Raw genomic sequence first — 26,452 nt, forward strand, 5'->3', positions numbered from 1 at the left:
GTGCCTTGAAGTTAGGGTCTTCCACCTTTCTTGGAAGGGAGCCTCAGAAACTCCCCCCCCCCCAATGACTGACAGGTTTTGTGTGTACTGCCCTCTGGTGGTGGGAGCTTCTCCCTGCAGTTTGCAATCTCTTCAGGAGCAGCTGCAGCCACTCTCACTGGGCCTGCAAGGAGGGAGCTCTGGCTGCTGTCTTACCTGCAGGGACCTTCATCTGTAGCACAGCATTGCTTCCCCCCCTGCAGGGTTTACCGCTTGCATGAGCGACTTGTGGCCATCCGCACCGAGTACAACTTGCGCCTGAAATCTGGGACGGTCCAAGTGTCTGTGCCGGTCATGCAGCGCTCGCGGTCGGAGTTGGATGATGTCACCCTGCGCTACCTGCAAGATCTGCTGGCCTGGGTGGAAGAGAACCAGGCCCGCCTCAACGCATCCGAATGGGGTGTGGACCTGCCCATGGTGGAGTCGCAGCTCGGCAGCCATCGCGGACTGCACCGCTCCATTGAGGAGTTCCGCCCCAAGATTGAGCGAGCCCGGGCGGACGAGGTATGCCAGCCTCCCAGCAAGGTTCGTGGACCCCGAGAGGTGCAGGAACCGGAAGCTAAGGGGATTTTTAGTAAAATGTTTTTTATCTTTTTTAGGGGGTCCCAGGGTGGGGGGGAGGGTTAATCAGACCGGGAGGAGGGCCAGAGCCGGACAGACAGGTGAGTCCAGGAAGGACGGGGATGCGGTGGAGGGGGGGAATATAAAGGTCACTAAAGCAGAGGGTTGTCCTATTACAACGGTCGCGGGGAGGAGGGGATGCGAGGACAGGATAAGATCCCAAGGTCGGTTGGGAGACCGCGGCTGTTGGTTACGCCCGGTCGCTTGTACCAACACCTGCAGTCTAGGTGGACAGGTCCTACAGAGCCAGGGCCTGCGGCTGATGCTTTGCAACGCAAGGTCTGTCACCAACAAGGCCCCCCTCATTAATGAGTTGATCTCAGAGGGGGAGCTAGACCTTGCAGGGATAACAGAGACCTGGTTGGGCCACGAGGGTGGTTTACCCCTCGTGGAAATGTGCCCACCGGGTTTCCGTGCATTCCATCAGCCTCGGGCCCTGGGTAAGGGTGGAGGGGTGGCGGTGGTTATGCGGGAATGTTTAGAGCCGAGGGAGTTCACTGTCCCTCAGATACCCGGGTGTGAGTCCCTTGGTGTGAACTGGGGCCCAGGGAGGCAGTGGGGCTTGCTGATTGTATACTTGGCTCCTCGCTATGCATCAGCAGCCCTGCCCGAGCTCCTCGAGCTAATCTCAGCGACGGCAGTTGAGACTCCCAGACTTTTGGTCATGGGGGACTTCAACTTGCCGTCAACGGGAGCGGCTTCCGAGGTGGCTCGGGAGTTCATGGCTTCCATGACGGCCATGGACCTGACCCAATTAGTGCAGAGCCCCACTCACGAAGGGGGCCACACACTGGACCTCATTTTTGTATCTGAACAGTGGACGAGTGATCTGGGAATAGGGGATTTAGTCATCACGCCCCTGTCATGGTCAGACCACTCATCCCTCCGGCTGGACTTCCCTGGCGCTATCCCCCACCGCGAGGAGGCGGAACCAGACTCTATAAACTGGTACCGCCCCAGGCACCTGATGGAATCTGACAGATTCCAGACGGAGCTTGGGCCAATTCCTGTAGCCTTGTCCCGCTCCCGCTCCCGCTCCGAGGACCTAGTGACTGCCTGGAATAGGGCGACGACTGGGGCCTTGGACCGGGTTGCGCCTTTGCGACCTTTCCTGCGGCATCGACCCACCCGGGCTCCTTGGTTTACTGAGGAGCTTAGGGTGATGAAGCGCCACAGGAGACGTCTAGAGAGCAGGTGGAGGTCCTCACGCTCCGAATCTGACCGAACACAGGTAAGAGCCTATTTGCGGACTTACCTTGTGGCAATAAGAGCGGCCAAACGTAGACACTGTGCTGCTCTTATTGCGTCCGCGGATAACCGCCCTGCCGCCCTGTTTAGGGTGACTCGCTCCCTTTTATCGCAGGGGGCGCGGGAGACACCCTTACAGGGTAGAGCAGAGGAGTTTGGGGAATATCTTCAGGACAAAATCGATCAGATCCGGAGCGGGTAGACCTCCGTCAGTGGACCAGACGAGCCGCCAACAGCGAGTCTTGAGAGACCATTCTGGGAGGAGTTTGACTCTGTTGCCCCCGAGGATTTGGACAGGTTGCGTGGACGGCTGCGACCCACCACTTGTTTAACGGACCCGTGCCCCTCCTGGCTGGTACTGGCAGCCTGGGAGGTGACACGAGGCTGGCTCCTGGGCCTGGTGAGCGCCTCACTGGGTGAGGGATACTTACCAACCGCCTTGAAAGAGGCGGTGGTGAGACCCTTGCTCAAGAGGCCTTCGCTCGACCCAATGGAGCTAGCTAACTATCGTCCAGTCTCCAACCTCCCCTTCTTGGCGAAGGTTGTTGAGAATGTGGTGGCGCAGCAATTTCCACGACACCTAGACGAATCCGATTATCTAGACCCACGCCAGTCCGGCTTCCGACCCGGGCACAGCACTGAGACAGCCTTGGTCGCGTTGGTTGATGATCTCTGGAGGGCCAGAGATAGGGGTTGTTCCTCTATCCTGGTCCTATTAGACCTCTCGGCGGCTTTTGATACCATCGACCATGGTATCCTATTGCGCCGGTTGGAGGGGATGGGAGTCGGAGGCACCGTTTTGCGGTGGTTCGGCTCCTACCTCTTCGACCGGAAGCAATGTGTGTTGACAGGGGGGCAGAGGTCGTCCCTGAGGCCACTCACTTGTGGGGTGCCACAGGGGTCGGTCCTCTCGCCTCTTCTGTTCAACGCATATGTGAAGCCGCTGGGTGAGATCATCCGTGGTTTTGGGGTTGAGTACCATCTGTACGCTGATGATACTCAGCTGTATATTTCAACCCCAAACCACCCCAACGAGGCTGTCGAAGTGATGTCCCGGTGTTTGGAAGCCGTCGGGGTCTGGATGGGGGACAACAGACTCAAACTCAACCCCTCCAAGACCGAGTGGCTGTGGTTACCGGCACCTCGGTTCAGCCAGCTGACTCCATCGCTGGCCATAGGGGGCGAACAACTGTCCCCTGTGGAGCGGGCGCGCAATTTGGGCGTCCTCCTTGATGCCCGGCTGTCAATGGAGGACCATGTGGCAGCCGTGGCAAGGGGGGCGTTCCACCAGGTTCGCCTGGTGCGCCAATTGCGCCCCCTACTGGACCGGAGTGCCCTGCGCACGGTCACTCATGCGCTGGTGACGTCTCGCCTGGACTACTGCAATGCCCTCTACATGGGGCTTCCCTTGGGACGCATCCGGAGACTGCAGCTAGTTCAGAACGCAGCCGCGCGGGTTATTATGGGACGTACACGTTACTCCCACGTAACACCTCTCCTGCGCGAGCTGCACTGGCTACCTGTGGCCTTTCGGGTGCGTTTCAAGGTATTGATCACCATCTTTAAAGCGCTCCATGGCAGAGGACCTAGTTATCTGCAGGATCGCATCCTACCACATACGTCCCTGCGACCTATCCGCTCACACAGGGAGGGGCTCCTCCTGGTGCCGTCTGCTAGGCAATGCCAGCGGGCGACACCTAGGAGTAGATCCTTCTCTGTGATGGGCCCAACCCTCTGGAATGACCTCCCCCCAGACATTCGAACTACCACCGACCTCCGTTCCTTCCGGCAAAAGTTAAAGACTCACCTATTTCAATCAGCTGGCCTGGCACTTTCTTAGTTTTACCTCCCAGGGATTTATTTTATTTTAGGGTTTGGGGTTTTAATTGTGATGTTTTTAGGTATTTATTTCTTAGTACAGCCTATCTCCCCCTCCAAATGTATTTTAAATGTAGCTTAAATGTATTTAATTATTATGACTGGTTTTATTGTATTGACTGTACACCGCCCCGAGTCCCTTTTTGGGAGAGGGGCGGTCTAAAAATCTAAGAAATAAATAAATAAAATAAATAAGGCTTGTTGAAGGAGGGGGCCGCCATGTCTGCGCAGTGGGATGGTTTCATGGCTGTCCTTTGCTCACCGTAGGCCCAGCTCTCTCCTGGCCCACAGACCTCCTACCGGGACTACCTCAACAAGCTGGATGTGCAGTACGAGAAGCTGCTGGTGAGCAGATGGCCGGGGGACAGTCGGGGCAGCAGAGGGGGTGCAGGCAGAGACCTCGCTTCTCTTCCCCCTTGGGGACCCAGCGGCATTGGGTGCCCTGGAGCTCTTTGCCGCGGACACTATCTCTTGACCGGCGGTCAGGCTCCTCTCAGGGCTTGGCTGAGCCGCCGTGATCCGTGTCTTGCAGAGCTCATCCAAAGCCCGCCTGCGGCAGCTGGAAAACCTCCAAGGGTTCGTAGCTGCGGCCACCAAAGAGCTGATGTGGCTGAATGAGAAGGAGGAGGAGGAGGTTAACTATGACTGGAGTGAGCGCAACAGCAACATGGCTGCAAAGAAAGAGAGCTACTCGGTAAAAGTCGCCCTCCCTCTGGCCCCGAGCGAGGAGTCCGGCTGCTGGGCCCTGGCTGATCCCCGGATCTGTGCTCTCCCACCCTCTAGGGCCTGATGAGAGACCTGGAGCTGCGGGAGCGGCGAGTCAAGGAGATCCAGAGCACAGGCGACCGGCTGCTGCGGGAGGATCACCCGGCCAGGCAGACGGTGGAGGTGGGTGGGGTCGGGGGAAATGCCAACAGTCACGCCTGCATCACGAGGAGCCCTCGTCAGATGACCGCTCCTGGCCCTTCCCCACCGCCCTCCCCAAGCGGGCACCCGAGGGCGTGGGAAGGGCTCCCTGGCATCCCTCTGCTGTCTTCCCCGCCCACTCTGTTCTGCTCCCCCCTGCAGGCCTTCCAGGCGGCCCTGCAGACCCAGTGGAGCTGGCTGCTGCAACTGTGCTGCTGCATCGAGGCTCACCTGAAGGAGAACAGCAGCTACTTCCAGGTAGTCCTGCAGGAAGGCTGGGGCGGAGGGTGGGGGCAGTCTCTAGCAGCCGAGCAGAAAAGCAGGACTCTGGCAGGGACCGGCCAGCCTTCGGGTGCATGGAACCCCAGAGGACTCTGCGTCTCTCAGCACCCTCCCCATCCTCTTCCTCCCCTCCCCCGCCCAGTTCTTTTCTGACGTAAAGGAAGCGGAGGAGTTTCTGCGGAAGAGTCAGGAGACAATGAAGAAGAAGTTCAGCTGCGACCGGTCCATCACCGTGACTCGCTTAGAGGACCTGCTGCAGGACTCCTTGGTGAGGGTGAGAGGGACTGGCCCCCTCCTCCCCTTGACCCAGCAGCCTTCTTCCCACCTCACTTACCGCGGCTGCTTCCTGCTTCCTGCCTCCCACCCCCACCCCCTTCAGGAGCAGAAAGACCACCTCACGCAGTACCAGAGTCACCTGGCTGGACTGACCAACCGGGCGAAGACCATTGTCCAGCTGAAGCCCCGCAGCGCAAGCCCCCCGCTCAGGGGACGGCTGCCCCTCCAGGCTGTCTGCGACTACAAGCAAGTGGAGGTGAGTGAGGAGGGGGACCGAGGCAGAGCGGGGGGGAGGGATGGAGAGGGGCCGCCCCTGGCTGCATCATCTGAGTTGCCCTCCCTTTCCACCCCAAGATCACCGTGCACAAGGGGGATCACTGCACCCTCCTCAGCAATGCCCAGCCCTACAAGTGGAAGGTCCTGAATGCAGCCGGGAAGGAGTCTCTGGCCCCCTCCATCTGCTTCCTGATCCCTCCACCCAACAAGGAGGCCCTGGAGGCCGTTGGGAGGTATGTACTCCTCACCTGGGCCCCCGGGGGGGGGTGAGAATGGCCCTCCTTTCTCCAGCAGGCCGTCGTGCCCCCCCCTACCTCGGCTCTGGGCCAGGCGGGAGCTGCAAGCCTGGCTTTCTTCCCTCCCCCCCCCCCAGCCTGGAGAAACTCAGCCTCCCCCCTGACCTCCCCCCCCCCCCCCATGTCCCTTTAGGCTGGAGACGCTGCACCAGAAGCTGCTGGGCACTTGGCAGCAACTGCACCTCAACCTGAAGAGCCTCCTGTCCTGGCAGCTCCTGCAGCGGGAGGTCCAGCAGATCCAGACCTGGTCCATCCTCATTGTGAGAGCCCGATTCCCTTCCTCTCCCTGATGCCAGCTTTCCTGGCAAGCCTCTGGCAGAGAGAGCTGTGCTGGTGATCCCCACAGCAGGAGGGGGGGGGAGAGTGTAGCCCCTCTCCCCTTTTGAGGCCTCGGGGGCTGCTCTGCCAAGGCCGGAAGGTGGCCCTGGGAGGCCTTGAGAGACCAACCTCAGCTGGCTTGGCTGACCTTCTCCTGGACTCCCCACACAACAAGGTGTCTCTTTCACAGTTTCGGACGATGCCCCCCGAGGATTACCGGCAGACCCTGCGCAGCCTAGAGACCCACTACCAGGAGTTCCTGCGTGACAGCCAGGACTCCCAGAACTTCCACCCGGACGACCGGCTGCAGGCGGAGCGCGACTACACCGTCTGCACCCAGAAGTACGAGCTGCTGCTGCGCGGGCTGGAGAAAGGTGAGGTCCGGGGCCCTGGGCGGACTGTGGCCCCTGGCATGCCTTGGGCATGTGCTTCGATTTCAGGCCGGGCCTCTCCCTGCCTCCAAGGAGCTGGGCTGGCTCCCTTGGCAGCCTCTCTGTGCTCCTCTCTTGACTGGCCAGTAGCCACGCGTGGTCCCTTAACCCCGGGCTTGGTTTGTGGGGGGACAGGGGAACAGGAGGAGTCGCTGTGCAGGAGTTTCCTCTCCCAGCTGAAGGACATCCGCCTGCAGCTCGAAGGCTGCGAGTCCCGCACCATCCACAAAATCCGTTCTCCGCTTGACCAAGACCCTGTTAAGGAATGCGCGCAGCGCATCAGCAGCCAGCAGGTATGGCTTCCCTTCGGCCTTGAGATGGACACGGCTGCCACAGCTGATGGCCTCTCCTGGAATCTCCTCTGGGCCCCAGGAGACCCATGTGCTGCCCCAGAGACAGTCCGGGGAGGGGGACTGCTCTGCCCACGGAGCTGCTCCCGTCCTTCCCATCTGGCAACGGGAGGGGGGCGCTCCCCTTTCCCCAGGAGGAGGGGCTTGAGGTCTATGCTTGGGGTTTCCTGGACCGGGTCCATGACGTCCCTCCCCTCCCCTCCCCTCAGGAGATCCACTTGGAGCTGGAAAACCTCCAGAAGACTTTGGGCAAAGTGAGCGCCCAGACGGAGCAGGTCCTGGCTCAGCCAGAGCAGGCCGGTTCGGCTCCACTGCTGCACTCCGAGCTGGACATCACGCTGCAGAAGATGGGCCAGGTGTACAGCCTCTCCAGCATTTTCTTGGAGAAGTAGGTGGTTCTTAGCACCAGGCCTCCTCCTGCCCAGCCATATGGGGACAAAGGGAGGGAGGGAGGAGGGTCAGCATTGGGTTTGGGCGCCCTTGTTCTTATTGCAAACTCTGCAGCAGCCACTCCGGGATCCTAGCTGGGGACCCCTTGATCCAGCTCCCCTCTCCTCTCCTATCCCCCTGAGGTAACTGCCATTGGCCCCCAGCCCTCTGCAGAGGGACGGGCAGGAACGTAGTGTTGGCCGTTTGTTTCCTTGGTGTCCCTGGCAGCTTTGCACTAAGAGCCCTCCAGCCTAGAGGCTCTTTTGGAGTCTCAACATCCTTTCGACATACAGCTAACTCCGTTTTCAGTTTTTGAAGGTTTTTAAGTGGCCATTTCCATGTTTCTTCGCTGCTCTATGTTTTTTTTTTTTTTTATTAAAAGAGTTTTGTACAAACAAATTTTCCCCCTTTTCACCCCCCCGCCATACAATGTAAATCTCATACAAATGCTATACCCCCCCAACCCCCCCGCAAAAATTCACTTTCAAATATTATACCAAATACTTTGCCCCCTCCCCTCCCCCCATCTTAAAATAGATTACTCGTAACCCCTCTCCTCCCAACAAACACAATATAAATTTCTCTTAGATTAATAATAACACATTGATCCCATTTTCTAAACTAATTTAACATCTATAACTCTTAATATAAATTTCTCCTAGCATAACAATGTTTCATTAATCCCATCTTCTAATTTATTCATACATATATATTACCCCACCCTCCACCCTAACCCTCCCCCACCTCCCACACAAACCCACCCCCCTGACTTCCGCTGTATACCACTCTAACAATTCCAAACATCCCATATACTATTTACTCTGATCATCTATCGGTCTAAACATTCTTACCTAAAGGCTAGATAATAACTCCTAGTCTGGTATTTATTCTGTATATAATCAATCCATTTTGCCCATTCCTGTGTGTAATCCTCCTGTTTCTGAGCTTTTAAGAAAGCTGAAATTTTTGCCATTTCAGCGAACCCCGCCACCTTCTGAAGCCATTGATCAATTGTCGGTAAAAAATCTTTTTTCCAATGTTGCGCAATCAACAACCTAGCTGCTGTGACCATATACAAGGCCAATTTTGTTTCCCCTTTGGTAAAATCCTTAGCTATACCCAATAAAAACATTTGCGGAGTGAATTGTATTCTTTTCTTAAATACATTCTGCATAACCCACCATATTTTTATCCAAAAAGCTTTCACCTTGTTACAAGTCCACCATACATGAAAAAAGGTAGCATCTAGACACCCGCATCTCCAACATTTTGGTTGAACATTTGGGTACATGCATGATAATTTTTTAGGATCTAAATACCATCTGTAAAACATTTTATAAAAATTCTCCCTTAAATTCTGTGACTGTGTAAATGTAACATTCTGAACCCATATTTTTTCCCACGTTTCCAACATAACCACTTCACCAAAATTCTGAGCCCATTTAATCATACAATCCTTAACCAATTCACTTTCTGAGTCTCTTTCTAACAGTACATTATATATTCTTTTAACTTGTTTTGGACCAGTCTCTTTTATCTTCTATCTCTATGTTTTTTAAAGATGATGCGGGCTAATTCTTATCTGCTTTGGAGTCCAAATGTCGCTTAGAAAAGTTTGCTTTATATCCGCTTCCTGATACCTGGTGTAACTGCAGCCCAGATAACAGAATAGCAGAGTTGGCAGGGACCCTGGAAGTCTTCTAGTTCAACCCCCTACTCAAGCAGGAGACCCTCTACCATTCTGGACAAGTAGCTGTTCAGTCTCTCCTTCAAAGCCTGCAGTGTTGAAGCACCCACAACTTCTGGAGACAATTTGTTCCGCCGGTTAAATTGTTTTGACTGGCAGGGAATTTCTCCTTAGTTCCAGGTTGCTTCTCTCCTTGATTAGTTTCCATCCGTTGTTTCTTGTCCTGCCCTCAGGTGCCTTGGAGAATAGCTTGACTCCCTCTTCTTTGGGGCAGCCCCTCAAATGCTAGAAGATTGCTGTCATATCATACTAGACATACCCAACTCCTGCAATCAGTCCACGTGTATTTTACCCTCCAGCCCTCTAGTCCTCTCGGTTGCTCTTCTCTGCACTCTTTCCAGAATCTCTTTTTTATAGTGCGGTGACCAGAACTGGATGCAGGATTCCAGGTGTGGCCTTGCCAAGGCTTTGCAGAGTGGTATTAACGCTTCACCTGATCTTGATTCTATTCCTCTGTTAATGCAGCCTAGGATTGCATTGGGCTTTTTTGGGCTGCTGCCACACACGGCTTGCTCATATTTAGGGGATTCTCCACTAGGACTCCAAGGTCCCCTGAATGGGGGAAGGGGCAGCCTTGTCCAGCTGCTGTGCCTGAGTCGATCCTCCTCTCCTGCAGGTTGAAGACCATCAGCCTGGTCATCCGTAGCACCCAAGGAGCTGAGGGGCTGGTCCAGAGCTACGAAGAGCAGCTCAAAGACGTCCAGGCTGTGCCCTCCGACCTCAAGGCTGTTGAGGCTACCAAGGCTGAGCTCAAGGTGACCGGCCAGACCCACAGCTGCCGGGGGGGGGGGTGCGGGGGGAGACCTTTGACCCTGACCCCCCCACCTTCCCTATCTCCTTGTCCCGCAGAGGCTGCGTGGGCAGGTCGAGGGGCACCAGCCAGTCTTCAGTGCCCTGGAAGCGGACCTGGCCAAGGCCAGTGAGGTGAACGAGAGGATGGTGAGAGGCCACAGCGAGAGGGATCTGGATCTGGACCGCTACCGGGACCGCGTGCAGCAGCTCCTCGACCGCTGGCAGGCTATCCTGGGGCAGATCGACCTGCGGCAGCGGGAACTGGACCAGGTGGGACGCCAGCTGCGCTACTACCGCAACAGCTACAGCTGGCTGATGGAGTGGATCCAGGATGCCCGCCAGCGCCAGGAGGGCCTCCAGGCTGTGCCCATCACCAGCAGCCAGCAGGTGCGGGAGCAGCTGCTGCAAGAGAAGGTGAGGTCGGCCGAGAGGAGACTGGGCCTGGCTGGGCAGACGGCAGAAGCCCCCTTGAGGGCCAGCGGCGGAGGGCGGGGGGGGGGGGGCTGGCAGGGCTAAGAGGAGGCCTCAGGGCCCAGGGGTGGGGTGGGGTGTAGAGGGTAGACCTGGCGTCCCATCAGATCAGGCCTGGGTCTGACTTGCTCAAGGGAGGGGCAGCTTGAGTGCAGCCCACAAAGAGGTTTTTGTGTAATTGTGTATAGCTGAAGAATTTATGCCGTTTGACAAATAAATGGCCTGAACTTTTCAGGTATGCACAGCTATCTGAGAAGGGGGAGCGATGGGCCTTCCCAATGATTGGGGTTCCTTGGAGGCTGGTTCAGAGGGTTCTGGTTCAGAGACCCCCTCCTCCCTTTCCTCTGCCTTGTCTCCGGCTCCAGGGCTTCCCTGCCACCCGTCCTCAGTGCCCTGGGGCTGCTTTGGGGGGAGGGGGTGCTGGGTGGGTGGGTGCTGTTGCCAGTTCCTCTGAGACGCCTCTCCGCAGACCCTCCCTCCAAGGCAGCCTCTTCTTGAGCCGTGGGGGGGGGGGGGAGAGAGGCGCTTATTCCTTCCGCCTCTCCTTCCCCAGAAACTGCTGGAAGAGTGTGAGCAGAACTGGGAGAAGGTGGAGGAGAGCCACCACTTGGCCAAGCAGTACATTGATGCCATCAAGGTACGTGGCAGTCAGGCGGGCCTGCTTGAGGGCAGGCTCTGGAGGCCGGGGTCCCCGCCTGGGCTCAGAGGGCTCCGGCAGCAGGCCAACCCCTCTTTCCTTTGAAGGACTATGAGCTTCAGCTTGTCACCTACAAAGCCCAGGTGGAGCCTGTCTCTTCTCCCGCCAAGAAGCCCAAAGTGCATTCTGCCTCGGACAGCATCATCCAGGAGGTGAGGGGGCGTCCCTGGGTGGGGCTGGTGGGGGGAGGGGAGCTGGGAGTAAGGACAGAGGTCCTAGAAGGAAGCGTTTCCTGCCATCCTGGCCCTGCCTGCTGGGTGCTCTTGGTCAGGGCTGGGGATCTTGTTCTGGGGTGGCATCAGTAGCAGCTTCCCTTGTGATATGAGGGGGAGCGTCTGAAGGGTTACCCTGGTGCCAGTTGTCCCACCTACAGACTTTGTCCCAGGGCTTCTGAAGGCATTCCTCCGGTGCTTGGGAGGAAGAGGCCATCAGGGCTGATCAGAGCAACCTCCCCCCCACCCTCTGGCCTTGCAGTATGTTGACCTGAGGACTCAATATAGTGAGCTGACCACGTTGACCAGCCAGTACATCAGGTTCATTACGGAGACTCTTCGGCGGCTGGAGGAAGAGGAGGTAAAGGATCCAGGGAGGGATCCAGCATGGCTTGGCTGCCTCTGGATGGACTGGGGGGGGGGGTGTGCTCCCTCCCGACTGGCTGTTCCTCTTCCCTGACCCCCTCCCCCGGGCAGTCTGTGGCCCCACGCGGGAGCCTGGCTACATGGGCATCATCGCCCTGCAGGGAGATTGACTGCTTTGCTTGCTCTTCCTCCTGGTCTGCCTGGGGCTGCTTCTGGGACTCCCCTCCCTGCCCCCTTTTCCTCGGATCTGCTGTGTTCTCCTCCCCTTTCTAACTCTTGGTTTCTGCCCTCCGGAAGCCAAGCTCCTTGGCCTGGGCTTCCTCGGGGAAGGTTGGTGGGGCTCTAAGGAAGGGTTAACCTCCAGAGGAGGCAGCAGCAGCAGCTTTCCCACCAGGTACTCCTTCCATCTGCATGTTCTCCCCCTTTGCACTCTCCCCCCAGTGGTCCTGCACTGATCACACAGCTGGGGGTGGGGTGGGGATGGGTGGGAGGACCCACTGGGTGAGAGGGAAAGATGGAGGAGGGGTGGGGGGGGAGGTCTGCTGGGTCACCTCGATCTGCCAGCTTGTAAGGTTTCCAGCCCGCTTGGTTTGCTGCCTGGCCTGGATGCGTGTGAATGGTCACATCCCTCCCTCCTGACTCCCCTGCAGACTCCTAGGAGAGGCCGGGAAGACGGATGCTGGCCTTGTGTGCTGAGAACGGGGGAGGGGGAAGGGGGTCTTTGTGAAACAGCACCGTCCCCACGGTCGCTCTTGTAGTGTGGTCACTCCTCTCACGTGCCCCAGGCTGGATCACCTTCAACCCCTAAGCTTTTGGTCTCCGGGTGTGCTGGACATTCCGCTGCGTGGTGGCAGCACATTGCGCATGGTGGAGGTGTGCTCTTGTGGCTCATTGGTCTTGGGTTTGATTGTCTCTGGCGCCCATCCGTCCGTTGGTGCTTCCATCCTCTTTCTCAGTATGTGGGTCTGCCTGCTTCCTTGCCTGCTGTCCTTTGCCCCCACCCCAAAGACTGGCCCTCCCATCTGCTCTTGTGATCTTTCTCTCTCTCCCCCTCCCCGTAGAAAGCAGCGGAGCAGCTGAAGGAGGCAGAGCGGAAGCGCTTGGCAGAGGTGGAGGCCCAGCTGCAGAAGCAGAGGCAGCTGGCCGAGGCCCACGCCAAGGCCAAGGCTCAGGCCGAGGAGGAGGCCAGGGAACTGCAGCAGCGCATGCAGGAGGAGGTCAGCCGGCGGCAACTGGCAGCCGTAGACGCCGAGCAGCAGAAACAGAACATCCAGGAGGAGCTGCTGCAGATGAAGCTCAGCTCTGACAAGCAAATCCTAACCAAGCAGAAGCTGATTGAGGAAGTGGAGATCAGCCACAGGAAAGTGGAAGAGGAGATCCATGTCATCCGCTTGCAGTTGGAAGCCACACAAAAGCAGAAGGCTGGGGCGGAAGGGGAGCTGCAGGCCCTGAGGGCCCGGGCGGAGGAAGCCGAGCGCCAGAAGAAAGCTGCCCAGGAGGAGGCTGAGCGCCTGCGCAAACAGGTCAAGGACGAAGCCCAAAAGAAGCGGGAGGCAGAGGAGCAGCTGCAGGAGAAGGTGCAAGCAGAGCAGCGCGCAGCGCAGGAGAAGCAGAAGGCTCTGAAGGACCTGCAGCAGCTCCGTGCACAGGCCGAGGAGGCTGAGCGCCGGATGAAGCAGGCGGAGCTGGAGAAGGAACGGCAGATCCAGGTTGCGCGGGAGGCAGCCCAGAAGAGCGCTGAGGCAGACCTGCAGAGCCGGCGCCTCTCCTTTGCCGAGAAGACAGCCCAGCTGGAACTCACCCTGAAGCAGGAGCACGTCACCCTCACCTACCTCCAGGAGGAGGCTGACCGCCTGAGGACACAGCAGCTGGAAGCCGAGCGGGCCAAAGAGGAGGCCGAGAAGGAGCTGGAGAAGTGGCAGCAGAAGGCCAACGAGGCACTCCGGCTGCGTCTGCAGGCGGAGGAAGTGGCACATAAGAAGTCCCTGGCCCAGGAGGAGGCAGAGAAACAGAAGGAAGATGCTGAGCGTGAAACCCGGAAGCGGACCAAGGCAGAGGAGCTGGCCCTGCGCCAGAAGGAGCTGGCCGAGGGGGAGTTGGAGAAGCAGCGCAAGCTGGCTGAGGGCACAGCCCAGCAGAAGTTCTTGGCTGAGCAGGAACTGATCCGCCTGAAGTCAGAGATGGAGAACGGGGAGCAGCAGCGGCTGCTCCTGGAGGAAGAGCTCTTCCGTCTCAAGAGTGAGGTCAGCGAGGCTGTCCAAAAGCGTAGGGAGCTGGAGGAAGAGCTGGCCAAACTGCGGGCTGAAATGGAGCTCCTGCTGGAAAGCAAGGCCAGGACAGAAAAGGAGTCACGCTCTGCCAGCGAGAAGTCCAAACAGATCTTGGAGGATGAAGCCGCCAAGCTGCGGGAGGTGGCGGAGGAGGCAGGTCGCCTGCGTGCCCTCTCTGAGGAAGCCAAGAGGCAGCGGCAGTTGGCTGAGGAGGAGGCTGCCCGGCAGCGAGCAGAGGCTGAGCGGATCCTCAAAGAAAAACTGGCAGCCATCAACGAGGCATCACGCCTCAAGGCGGAAGCAGAAATTTCCCTGAAGGAGAAGGAGGCCGAGAACGAGCGACTGAGGCGGCTAGCGGAGGACGAGGCTTACCAACGGAGGGTCCTGGAGGAGCAGGCGGCCCAGCACAAGCACGACATCGAGGAGAAGATTGCACAGCTAAAGAAGTCCTCCGAGAGTGAGCTAGAGAGGCAGAAGACTGTTGTCAATGAAACCCTAAAGCAGCGGCGCATCATTGAGGAGGAAATTCACATCCTCAAGATCAACTTTGAGAAAGCCTCCGTCGGCAAGACGGACCTGGAGCTGGAGCTCAGCAAGATCAGGCAGAGCGCAGAGGAGATTCAGCGGAGCAAAGAGCTAGCGGAGCAAGAGGGTGAGAGGCTGCGGCGGGTAGCCCTGGAAGAGGAGAACCGCCGCAAAGAGGCTGAAGCGAAGCTCCAGAAGACCCTGGCTGCTGAGCAGGAAGCTGCCAGGCAGCGCAAAACGGCTCTGGAGGAGGTGGAGCGCCTTAAGGCCAAGGTGGAGGAAGCCAAGAAGCAGAAGGAGTTGGCCGAAAGCCAGTCGGAGAAGCAGATCCTGCTGGCCCAGGAGGCAGCCCAGAAGAAGATTGCTGCTGAAGAGGCCGCTCACCTGGCCCTGGTGCGCCGGAAGGAGCAGGAGTTGCTGCAGACCAGACAACAGGAGCAGTCCATCCTGGACAGGCTGAAGGAGGAGGCCAAGAAAGCCAAGAGAGCTGCCGAGGAAGCAGAATTTGCCCGCCTCAAGGCGGAGCAAGAGGCCACTTTGTCCCGGCAGCTGGTGGACGAGGCCGAGCGCATGAAGCAGCGAGCTGAGGAGGAGGCCCAAGACAAAGCCAGGGCCCAGGAGGATGCCGAGAAGCTCCGCAAGGAGGCAGAGCTGGAGGCGGCTAGGCGAGCCCAGGCGGAACAGGCAGCTCTTAAGCAGAAGCAGGTGGCTGACACAGAGATGGAGAAGCACAAAAAATTTGCAGAGCGGACCCTGCGGCAAAAGGCCCAGGTGGAGCAGGAGCTGACCAAGGTCAAGCTGCGGCTGGAGGAGACGGACCATCAGAAGAGCCTATTGGAGGAGGAGCAGCAGCGGCTGAAGGAGGAGGTGACAGAAGCCATGAAGCAGAAAGTCCAAGCAGAGGAGGAGCTGTTCAAGGTGAAGGTCCAAATGGAGGAGCTGATCAAGTTGAAAATCTGTATCGAGGAGGAGAACAAGGTGCTCATCATGAAGGACAAGGACAACATGCAGAAGATCCTCACCGAGGAAGCTGAGAAGATGAAGCTAGTGGCAGAGGAAGCTGCCCGGCTGAGCGTGGAAGCCCAGGAGGCTGCCCGCATGCGCAAGTTGGCAGAGGAGGATCTGGCCCAGCAGCGGGCGCTGGCAGAAAAGATCCTGAGAGAGAAGATGCAGGCCATCCAGGAAGCCACCCAGCTGAAGGCCGAGGCCGAGGTGCTGCAGAAACAGAAGGACCTGGCTCAGGAGCACGCCCGCAAACTGCAGGAGGACAAAGAGCAGATCCGGCTGCGGCTGGAGGAGGAGACGGAGGGCTTCCAGAAGACACTGCAGGCCGAGCGCAAGCGACAGCTGCAGATCACCGCTGAGGCCGAGCGGCTAAAACTGCAAGTCACAGAGCTGAGCTTGGCCCAGGCAAAGGCGGAGGAAGAGGCCAGGCGGTTCAGGAAGCAGGCTGAAGAGATCAGCGGGAATCTGCACCAGATGGAGCTGTCCACTCAAGAGAAGGTGACCCTGGTGCAGACACTGGAGATCCAGAGGCAGCAAAGCGATCAAGACGCCAACAGACTGAGGAAGGCTATTGCCGAGCTGGAGATGGAGAAAGAGAAGCTGAAGCGGGAAGCCCAGCTGCTGCAGCAGAAGGCGGAAGAGGTACCTGCTCTGTGGTGGCTCCCCACATCCTCTCCCTCCCTCCCTCCCTCCCTCCCTCCCAGGTTGAGCAATGCCCATCGGCCCCAGCCAGTCCATTAGTCCACATCCCCCTGGCTGAGGAGGCTTCAGGCAGAAGAGAGGGGTAGATATGGTAACAATGCAGATGCAGTGGACCACGGCCCCCTGCCCCCCACCCCCGGTCACGAGAGCCTGCCCCACTCAAGAATGCAGGCTGCATGTTTGTGTGAGCATCGACCGGTCTCACTCAATGGCTTGGGAGGAGAGGAAGAGGAGGAGGAGATATTCTTGCTTCCCTGGTAGGGTTCAGAAGACGTTCCCTGCTGCTTGCAAGTCAGTACTGATGACCAAGTCTTCTCTGCTTGTTAGATAACTTCGTGGTAAGTTGTCCTTTAGGAGGTGGCAGGTTGTGTACTCCCACAGCCAAGATGGCGCATCATTTCAGCGGGAAATCCTCTCTGCATCAAGAAAGCAAAGGAGAACATTGGGGGCAATTGATTTTGTGTGCTGTTGAAATAGAGCGTGCAAACCACAGAGGCTATCCCAGAGCCTTCCTGTTCCAACCACTGGTGCTCACTGTTTCTGACAAAGTGTGTTTGAATTTTAGCAGAAGCGGGAATGGCAACTGGGAAGAGGGAGGGTGGGAAGGCAGCTGAGGGGATGGAGTATTGCCCCATCAACAGGCGATGCCCTCCTGGGATTGGTCTGGGAAGGCTCCCGTGGGACCTTTTGGCAGGGTTCCTGGGGGACAATCTCTGCCACAAGGGATGCCTCCCCCTGGGCAAAAAGGGTGGAGCTCCCTGTCAAGTGTGGAGGGTGACCCCACGCAGGCAGCTGCAACTGGCCCAGTCAGGGTGGTTGTGCAAAGAGATAAGAGGGATTTCTTGCTCTGAGACTTCAAATGGAAACGGGTTCTATGAATTGGCCATGGACTTGAGAACAGGTTGCCCAGCCCACTCCTCATTTCACCAGTTTTCTCTTCTGGGAAAGCTCCTTCCAGACTCAGTCCATAGGGAGTCCCTCTGAGGCCAAAGGGACAGGGCAGTGTTTCATAAAACGAGACAGAAATGGCCCTGTCCTCTGCTTCTGTGATATTGGCAGGACAGGTAGTTCCTCCCCGGTGGCTTCTTTCCTTCTGTACTGGCCGGACAGGATGCCTGTTGGACATGCAACCACTGACATCTGCCTTTTAGATGACCCCCTCCCCCTCCTTCTCCTCCTTTGCCCTCTGGCTGATGCACTTTCTTTTCTTCCTAATCCAGATGCAGACTGCTCAGAAGGAGCAGCTCCGCCAGGAGACACAGATGATGCAGCAGACCTTCCTCTCCGAGAAGGACGTCCTCCTGCAGAAGGAGAGATTTGTGGAGGAGGAAAAGGCCAAACTGGAGAGCCTCTTCCAGGAGGAGGTCAAGAAAGCCCAAAGCTTGAAGGCTGAGCAGGAGCATCAGCAGAGGCAGATGGAGCAGGAGAAGGAGCAGCTGGAAGCCACCCTTAAGGATGCCCGGGAGAAGCAGGCTGAAGCGGAGAAGAGTGTCCATCGCAAGCAGGAGGAACTCCAGCAGTTGGAGAAGCAGCGTCAGCAGCAGGAGAAGCTTCTAGCTGAGGAAAACCAAAAGCTCCGGGAGAAACTGAGGCAACTGCAGGAGGAGCAACAGGCTGCCCTTGCTCAGACCCGAGAAATCATGATCCAGACCGATGACCTTCCTCAGGAGGCAGCCATCTCTGCAGTAACGGCACTGCCTAACGGCCAAGACATGCCTGATGGTGTATCTCAAAACGGTGATCCCGAGCTGGCGTTTGATGGCATCCGACAGAAGGTTCCTGCCAAGAAGCTGGCAGAGGCTGGCATCCTGAGCCCAGAAACCTGGGAGAATCTGGTGCACGGGAGGGTGTCCGTGCAGGAGCTGTCCCAGATGCAGGAGATCAGGAAGTACCTGCAAGGCAGCAGCAGCAGCATCGCGGGGCTCTTGATCAAGCCAACCAACGAGAAGATGAGCATCTATCAGGCCATGAAGCAGCAGCTCCTCAGCCCAGGCACGGCCCTCATCCTGCTGGAAGCGCAGGCAGCTTCCGGCTTCATGATAGACCCCCTGAATAACAAGAGGATGTCTGTCAGTCAGGCAGTAAAGGAAGGCGTGGTTGGGCCTGAGCTGCACAATAAATTGCTGTCTGCAGAGAGGGCGGTGACTGGATACAAGGATCCCTACACGGGTGAAAAGATCTCCCTCTTCCAGGCAATGACCAAAGACCTCATCGTGAAGGACCACGGGATTCGGCTCTTGGAGGCCCAGATTGCCACCGGTGGCATCATCGACCCTGTCAACAGCCACCGTCTCCCTGTGGACATGGCATTCAAGCGAGGCTATTTTGACCAGGAGATGCAGCGGGTCCTCTCAGACCCCACAGATGACACCAAGGGCTTCTTTGACCCCAATACCCAGGAGAACCTGACTTACCTGCAGCTGATGGAAAGGTGTGTGACTGACCCCGAGACCGGGCTAATCCTCCTGCCACTGACAGACAAAGCGGCCAGAGGACGGGAGCTGGTCTGTACCGATAAAGAGGCCAAGGACGTCTTCAGGAGAGCCACCGTCTCTCCTCCCTTTGGCAGATTCCGGGGAAAGACCGTCACCATCTGGGAGATCATCAACTCCGAGTATTTCACTGAGGAGCAGAAGCGGGAGCTCCTGCGTCAGTACAAGACTGGAAAGATCACCGTGGAGAAGATCATTAAGATAATAATTACTGTGGTCGAAGAGAGTGAGAAGAAAAGCCAACTCTGCTTTCAAGGCCTCCGGGCTGCGGTGCCGGCGGCCGAGTTGCTGGAGAGCAAAATCCTCAACCAAGAGCTCTACAATCAGCTGCACCAAGGCAAGAAGACCGTGAAAGAGGTCGCCAATATGGACGCCATAAAAAAATACCTGGGAGGCACTGGCCCCATTGCGGGCATCTTGGTAGAGTCAACAGGCCAAAAGTTACTTCTTGCTGATGCAATGAAAAGAAACCTGTTGAAACCCGAGGTGGCCCTGATCCTTCTGGAGGCCCAGGCTGGGACTGGGCATGTCATCGACCCCATGAGGAATGAGAAGCTTCCCGTGGATGAAGCGGTCCGAGCAGGACTGGTGGGACCTGAGCTTCATGAGAAGCTACTCTCTGCAGAGAGGGCTGTCATCGGCTATAAGGATCCCTACATGGGGCAGGTGGTCTCCGTTTTCCAAGCACTGAAGAAAGACCTCGTCCCTAAGGACACTGGGCTCCGGCTCTTAGACGCTCAGCTTGCTACTGGAGGCATCATTGACCCTGTGCACAGCCATCGCCTCCCACTGGAAGTAGCCTGCAAACAGGGCTATTTCAGCAAAGAAATGAACAAGGCCTTGTCTGATCCGGACGATGAGTTCAAGCTGTACTATGACCCCAATGCCCAAGAAAACCTCACTTATGCCCAGCTCCTGCAGAGGTGCCAGGTGGATAAGCAGACGGGCCTCCACTTGCTGTGCCTTTCAGATGAGGCCATACGGCGTCATCAGGAGGAGCTCTACTCAGACAGTGCCATCAAGGAATCCTTCGGTAAGGCCACCATTGAACTTCCCGCCGGCAGCCAAAAGGGCAAGACAGTGACGGTCTGGGAGCTGATCCACTCAGAATATTTGACTAAAGAGCAGCAGAGGGAGCTGATACGACAGTTCAAGACTGGCAAAGTCACCATCGAAAAGGTCATTAAGATAATTATTACAATTATTGAACAGAGTGAAGCCAAGAAAGAAGAAAAATTGACCTTCAGTGGCCTGCGAGCACCAGTGCCTGCTAGTGAACTGCTTGAGTCCAAGGTCATCAGCCAGCAGCAATACGAACAGCTCGAGTCAGGAAAGAAGTCGGTGAAGGATGTCGCCGAAGTGGATGCGGTGAAGAGATACCTGAGAGGGAGTGATTGCATTGCCGGCATCTATGTCGAAAAAAGCAAGGAGAAGCTGAACATCTACCAGGCGCTGAGAAAGAATCTGCTCCTGCCCAGCACAGCAACTGTCCTGCTGGAGGCCCAGGCGGCCACTGGCTTTATGGTGGATGCAATAAGGAATCAGAGGTTGCACGTCAACGAAGCAGTGAAGGCTGGCCTTGTGGGACCAGAGCTGCACGAAAAGCTGCTGTCTGCTGAGAAGGCTGTCACTGGCTACAGAGACCCTTATTCCGGGAACACCATCTCCCTCTTTGAGGCTATGAAAAAGGGACTGATTGTCAGGGAGCATGCTGTCCGCCTGCTGGAGGCCCAGATTGCCACGGGGGGCATTATAGACCCTGTGCACAGCCACCGAGTTCCGGTGGAGGTGGCCTACAAGCGAGGCTACTTTGATGAAGAGATCAACCAAACTCTCTCAGATCCCTCTGATGACACCCGGGGCTTCATTGACCCCAACACCCAGGAGAATCTTTCCTACTTGCAGCTAAAAGAGAAGTGCATTGAGGACCCCGAGAGTGGCCTTTGCCTCCTGCCTTTGAAGCAGCCCGAACGGCCGGCGGTGGTGGAGAGAACTCAAGTGTACACTGAGGCAGAAACCAAGCAAATGTTTGAAGAAACCCAAATTGACATTCCAACTGGAGAGCTTGCTGGCTCCTCCATGTCCCTCTGGGAAATTATGAACTCTAATCTCCTCCCTGAAGAGCAACGTAAAAAATTGTTAGAAGAGTTCCGTTTAGGCAACCTGACAAAGGAACGCATGATCATCATCATCATTGAAATTATAGAGAAAACCGAGATCGTCCGCCAGCAAGATGTCACCTCCTATGACTACATTAGGCGCCGCATCACGGCCGAAGACCTCTACGAGGCCAAGATAATCTCTCTGGAGATATTTCATGCGCTGAAGCAGGGCTCCAAGACCATCCGAGAGATTCTGGAGATCGAGACCACCTGGAAATTCCTCTATGGCACTGGCTGTGTTGCTGGCATCTATGCTCCCTCCAGCAAGCAGACGTTCAGCGTCTACCAGGCCCTCAAAAAGGGGCTGATTAGCCCTGAAGTTGCTCGATCCTTGCTGGAAGCCCAGGCTGCCACCGGCTTCATTATTGACCCTATGAAGAACGACAGGCTTACGGTAGACGAGGCAGTGAGGAAAGGGGTGGTGGGCCCAGAAATGCACGATCGCCTTCTCTCTGCCGAAAGAGCTGTGACAGGCTACCGAGATCCTTACAGCGAGCAGAAAATCTCTCTCTTCCAAGCCATGAAGAAGGACCTCATCCCTTCTGAAGAAGCCCTCCGATTGCTAGATGCCCAGCTGGCCACAGGAGGAATTATAGACCCCTTCCTGGGCTTTCACTTGCCCTTAGAAATTGCCTACCAACGTGGTTACTTCAATCGAGAGACCTTTGACAGACTTTCTGAGCCCAGTGAGATCCGCAGCTACACAGATCCCTCCACAGATGAAAAGCTCAGCTACGCTCAGATCCTCAAGCGATGTAAGAAGGACGAGAACACAGGATTCCTCCTGCTCTCCCTCTGCGACACTCGGAAGCTGACTTTCAGGGGGCTGAGGAAGCAGATCACGGTGGAGGAGTTGGTGCGATCAAAAGTCATGGATGAAGCCACTGCCCAGCGACTCCAGGAAGGCCTCACCTCCGTGGAGGAGGTCTCTAAAAAGTTGCAGCAGTTCTTAGAGGGCACCAGCTGTATTGCTGGAGTCTACATGGACTCAACCAAGGAAAGGTTGTCTGTATACCAAGCCATGAAGAAAGGCATTCTCCGGCCAGGGACGGCCTTTGAACTGCTGGAGGCCCAGGCGGCCACAGGTTATGTCATCGACCCCATCAAGGGCCTCAAGCTGACCGTGGAGGAGGCGGTGCGCATGGGCATTGTAGGCCCAGAGTTCAAAGACAAGTTGATCTCAGCCGAGCGGGCAGTGATAGGTTACAAGGACCCTTACTCTGGCAAGATAATATCCCTTTTCCAAGCCATGAAGAAAGGGCTGATCCTGAAAGATCATGGGATTCGTTTGCTAGAAGCTCAAATTGCTACAGGAGGCATTATTGATCCCGAGGAGAGCCATCGTTTGCCAGTAGAAGTCGCGTACAAGAGGGGCCTTTTTGACGAGGAAATGAATGAAATCCTTCTGGACCCAAGTGATGACACCAAGGGCTTCTTTGACCCAAACACCGAGGAAAACCTGACTTACCTGCAACTGATGGAACGGTGCATCACGGACCCTGAGACCGGGCTGTGCCTCCTGCCGCTGAAAGAGAAGAAGCGGGAAAGGAAGACTTCCTCCAAATCCTCTGTCCGCAAGCGCAGGGTGGTGATTGTAGACCCAGAGACTGGGAAGGAAATGTCCGTATATGAAGCCTACCGCAAAGGCCTCATTGACCACCAGACCTACCTGGAGCTCTCGGAACAAGAGTGTGAATGGGAGGAAATCACCATCTCCTCCTCTGATGGGGTGGTCAAGTCCATGATCATTGATCGGAGGTCGGGACGGCAGTATGACATAGATGATGCCCTGGCCAAAGGCCTGATAGACCAGTCTGCCCTGGACCAGTATCGCTCAGGGACCTTGTCCATCACAGAGTTTGCAGACATGTTGTCTGGCAATGTCAGTGGATTCAGATCCAGGTCTTCCTCCGTAGGCTCCTCCTCTTCCTATTCCGTAAGTCCTGCTCACGCCAGACCCCAGCTGACCTCTTGGAGCGATCCTGCCGAAGAGACTGGTCCGATTGCTGGCATCTTGGACACAGATACGCTGGAAAAAGTATCCATTACGGAAGCCATGCACCGTAACCTGGTGGATAACATTACAGGCCAGAGGCTGCTGGAGGCCCAGGCCTGCACAGGTGGGATCATTGACCCGGGTTCAGGGGAGAAGTTCCCTGTTGCAGATGCTGTTAATAAGAGCCTGGTGGACAAGATCATGGTGGACAGAATCAACCTTGCTCAAAAGGCTTTCTACGGCTTTGAGGATCCAAGGACCAAGACCAAGATGTCTGCTGCCCAAGCCTTAAAGAAGGGCTGGCTGTACTATGAGGCCGGCCAGCGGTTCCTGGAGGTCCAATATCTGACAGGTGGGCTGATTGAGCCAGAGGTGCCTGGGCGGGTTTCGCTCGATGAGGCCTTGCAGAAGAACACCGTTGATGCACGCACTGCCCAGAAACTTCGGGATGTCAACACTTACTCCAAGTACTTGACCTGTCCCAAAACCAAGCTGAAGATCTCCTACAAGGACGCCATGGACAGGAGCATGACTGAAGAAGGGACGGGCCTCCGTCTCCTGGAAGCCTCCTCGCAATCCAGCAAAGGCTATTACAGTCCTTACAACGTCAGTGGCTCCGGTTCCACCTCCGGCTCCCGGTCGGGTTCACGAACAGGTTCCAGATCAGGCTCCAGGCGAGGAAGTTTTGATGCCACCGGCTCTGGCTTCTCTGTCTCCTTCGCTTCCTCCTCCTACAGCTCGTCAAGTTACGGCCGCAGATACACACCAGGCCCCACCACCACCAGCACAGATGCAGCCGACCTCTGTGGCACCCTGGCTTATCCAGAGGGGAGCTGTGGGTGGAAAGGAAGTTGTCTCCCTCTTGAACTGCTTGGAAAACAGCTGCCTGTGGCCTAAAGGGCCTTCCCCGCCCCCTCTCCTACCCTCCCCCCATCCTTCCCAAGTTGAGATAATATGGCCTTCCTTTAGCTCTGCATGTGATCAAGCTACTGGCTAATTCTACCAATATTTTTATTACTACTACTGTTGCTCTTTTTTAAAAAACAGAGTTTCCTTCCAAAGCAGTGCCTAAACTTTAACCAAAAAGACTACACTAATATATTAATATATGATGGTTCTGACAGTATTTGTATATTGAGAGAGAGATAAAGAGAGAGAGAGAATGTGGGCGCATCAGTGCTCCCCACGCTGCTTCATGCCCCCTGGAACCTTCTCCTTTCCTCTCCACCCTGCTCTCACCCATGCCAGGCCACTGCCACCCTCTTCTTCCTCACTCGTCCTTTCTGTAGTGCCTCCTGATCACCTGCCTATGCAAAGACTGTCTGTGCCTCCAGGAGTACCAGCTGGCAGGAGCATCTCCCACACATCTGCCCTTCCGGCTCCCTCCACCCTGGCCTCGGCTGCTCTCTTCGCTGGCCTTCCACAATGGAACGGGCATGGGATTCTCCTGGGCGCTGCGCCACTGACCTCCTCGCTGGCTGCCCTCCACACCTGGGCGACTCTGCGCTTGGACCGTAAGTGCAGGGACCCTGCTGCACTGCTGCTGCCCCTCGGAGGAGCCCACTGCTGATGCTCCTCTTCTGGCTCTCCTCCCCGGCTGCCTCTCATGCTCCCTGGCTCCGCAGACCCTGACCCTCTTCTGGGCTCCGCTCCACTGCTGTCTCCCAGGAAGCTTGGCAGGGTGGGGGGTACTGCATGTGGCTTTCAGTCTTGGCTGGGAAGCGCACCGGGCCTGACTGGCCTGGCGGGTGGTTGGGGGTGGAGTTTAAGGGGGCAGCCTTCAGACCCACATCTCTGGGTTACTTCCCCTGCAAGGGGATGGCTGTAAGATCTCCAGGAGGTGTGGCTTTCTGCTTTTTGGGGGGGAGTATGCTCCTGTGTGGTATTCTGCCATGGTGGCTTGGATCTGGGGAGGAAGCGGCTTGACGAAGGCTATTGACCCCGGATTTCGCTGCCCCTTGCCCGGCTCCTCATTCATAATGTCTGCTCTTTCTCTCAGACTGTTTCTTCTAGGCCCGCCAAAGAGGACCCCTTGACCCTGCGGTAACTCCTGGGCTGGTTCTCCGGAGCTAGCGAGTCCAACATCGGCCACCGGGGAGACCCACATCGGTCGGCTCCTCAAGAGGTAACCGGGCTCCCCCCTCCCTGGTGTTCCTTTTCTGGTGAGCCAGAGATGAAACACTGAAGGCCGTGGGTCTAGGAAGGAGGCCTTGCTGCAGGTGTATGCTCCTGCCCAGGTGTCCCAGCACCTGCCAGGTTCCAGCCTGCTGCTTGTGTGCGCTTCTTCCTTTTCGGCCTCCCAGGAGGAGGAGATGGAGAAGGGCAGCAGCCGGGGGGGGGGTGTGTGTGTCCTGCAGCGTGAGGGCAGCTGTCATCTCCTCCCCCACTTGGTTTGATAGCATCATCTCATTTGTGGTTTCTTCTGTCTCATCCCATCCTGTTTCTTTCTTGACTTTGTTTTAGTGTTGCTGGATGCCATCCCAAGTCCTTCCCAGCTGCCGTGGATCTCGTGCCCCGGGTTGAGCCTCCCGCCACTTCCCTTTGCAGCCCACCAGCGCGGACTAGTTAGCAGTGGCCAGGAGAGGGCGCCTCCCTAAGGCTGACTCTTCTGCCCATCACCAGCGAGCCAGCCGCTCCTCTGCTCCGTGGGTTGGGCGATTCACCCTGGAGCCCCAGGAGTTGCCTGGCAGGCAACCATCCTTGTGCTGTCAGCAGGAGGCCGGCCTGGTCATGCTGAGAGCAGCCCCTGCCTATCTTTTTGCCCCCCTCCCCCCCCCCAGCCTCCAGGCCATCAGTCATCCCATCCGTCCTCTCAGGGAGCCTGCATTCCTTGGTCTCTGCAGCCCAGGTGTCCCTCTCGAGGCGGAGCTGTGCCAACCTAGAGGGAGCCTTTTCAGCCAGTGCCAGGGCCCTCCGTGCACAGACGTCTCCCCCCCCCTTCCCCCATTCAGGTGGAAAAGGCAGCCCCTCCCCACAGCCCCATCGGGCCCTCCTCCTCCCCCTCCCCCTCCCATAGCTTCTTCTTTGCGTCTGGATCAGCCATCCCATCCTTGGCATTTGTCTCTCGTCCTCATTGCCAGCTGCTGTTTTGTTTTTGCATGCTGCGTTTACTTGGGGAAGCCCTTGTCCATTTCTCCCCCCCCCCCCAGGGCCTGCCGGGTGGCCTGTGCCCAGGGCTCCCCTTCTTCCAGATGAGACTTCCCAGACTCCTCTCCAGTGGGTGGGGGCAGGAAAACACTACACCCCAACTTGTAAATAGCTTGAAGTGTTTGTAAAGAGCTGCAGCAGAGCCCCTCGGCTGGGAGAGCAATAAAGACGATGATTTCATGAACCGGCTTTGTGTGCTTCCTTCCCCCCCCCCCCCACTTCCTGGCCTTCTCTGGGCCCTGAGGCAGCCGCCCGGGGTGGAGCATTCAAGACTGCGCAAAGGAGCAGCTCCTGCCATGTGACCTGGGACGGCAGGCGTCTTTGCACCCTTTTCAGGCAGAACATTTTCAACTGGCATGATGAGATCCTAGGCCTCTGGCCTCCCCCTTCCCCTCCCCCCCTTTGAAAAGCGCCCCTTGGCTGCCAAGGGTTGCTTTCTGGGCACAGCTTCCTAAGGAAAACGTCGCTCTAGGGTCTCGCTGCTGGGAAAAGCAGGCCTCTTTGTGCTCTGCAGTTCC

General features: G+C 57.0%; 1 protein-coding gene across 17 annotated transcripts in view; it reads left to right on the forward strand.

Moving 5' to 3' along the window:
• The window catches only part of PLEC (plectin), a 91,798-nt gene extending 65,680 nt beyond the window's left edge, over window positions 1–26,118 (forward strand). For 16 of the 17 annotated variants that reach the window (XM_081952601.1, XM_081952604.1, XM_081952602.1 and 13 more), the window contains 21 exons: window positions 243–543; window positions 4,054–4,131; window positions 4,319–4,480; window positions 4,570–4,674; window positions 4,855–4,950; window positions 5,117–5,242; window positions 5,354–5,506; window positions 5,605–5,759; window positions 5,956–6,082; window positions 6,331–6,514; window positions 6,707–6,864; window positions 7,131–7,309; window positions 9,714–9,852; window positions 9,947–10,303; window positions 10,914–10,997; window positions 11,105–11,209; window positions 11,532–11,630; window positions 12,697–16,077; window positions 17,358–24,301; window positions 24,787–24,912; window positions 25,251–26,118. In XM_081952601.1, the coding sequence (XP_081808727.1) occupies window positions 243–543; window positions 4,054–4,131; window positions 4,319–4,480; window positions 4,570–4,674; window positions 4,855–4,950; window positions 5,117–5,242; window positions 5,354–5,506; window positions 5,605–5,759; window positions 5,956–6,082; window positions 6,331–6,514; window positions 6,707–6,864; window positions 7,131–7,309; window positions 9,714–9,852; window positions 9,947–10,303; window positions 10,914–10,997; window positions 11,105–11,209; window positions 11,532–11,630; window positions 12,697–16,077; window positions 17,358–23,684 (12,316 nt within the window). In that variant the 3' untranslated portion in view covers window positions 23,685–24,301; window positions 24,787–24,912; window positions 25,251–26,118. The remainder of the gene's footprint in view (window positions 1–242; window positions 544–4,053; window positions 4,132–4,318; window positions 4,481–4,569; window positions 4,675–4,854; window positions 4,951–5,116; window positions 5,243–5,353; window positions 5,507–5,604; window positions 5,760–5,955; window positions 6,083–6,330; window positions 6,515–6,706; window positions 6,865–7,130; window positions 7,310–9,713; window positions 9,853–9,946; window positions 10,304–10,913; window positions 10,998–11,104; window positions 11,210–11,531; window positions 11,631–12,696; window positions 16,078–17,357; window positions 24,302–24,786; window positions 24,913–25,250) is intronic. The other variant, XM_081952600.1, reaches the window with a different exon arrangement.
• The last annotated feature ends 334 nt before the right edge of the window (window positions 26,119–26,452 follow it).

Source organism: Natrix helvetica (assembly GCF_964273705.1).
Source record: "Natrix helvetica genome assembly, chromosome: 4".
Classification (NCBI taxonomy): Eukaryota; Metazoa; Chordata; class Lepidosauria; order Squamata; family Natricidae; genus Natrix; species Natrix helvetica.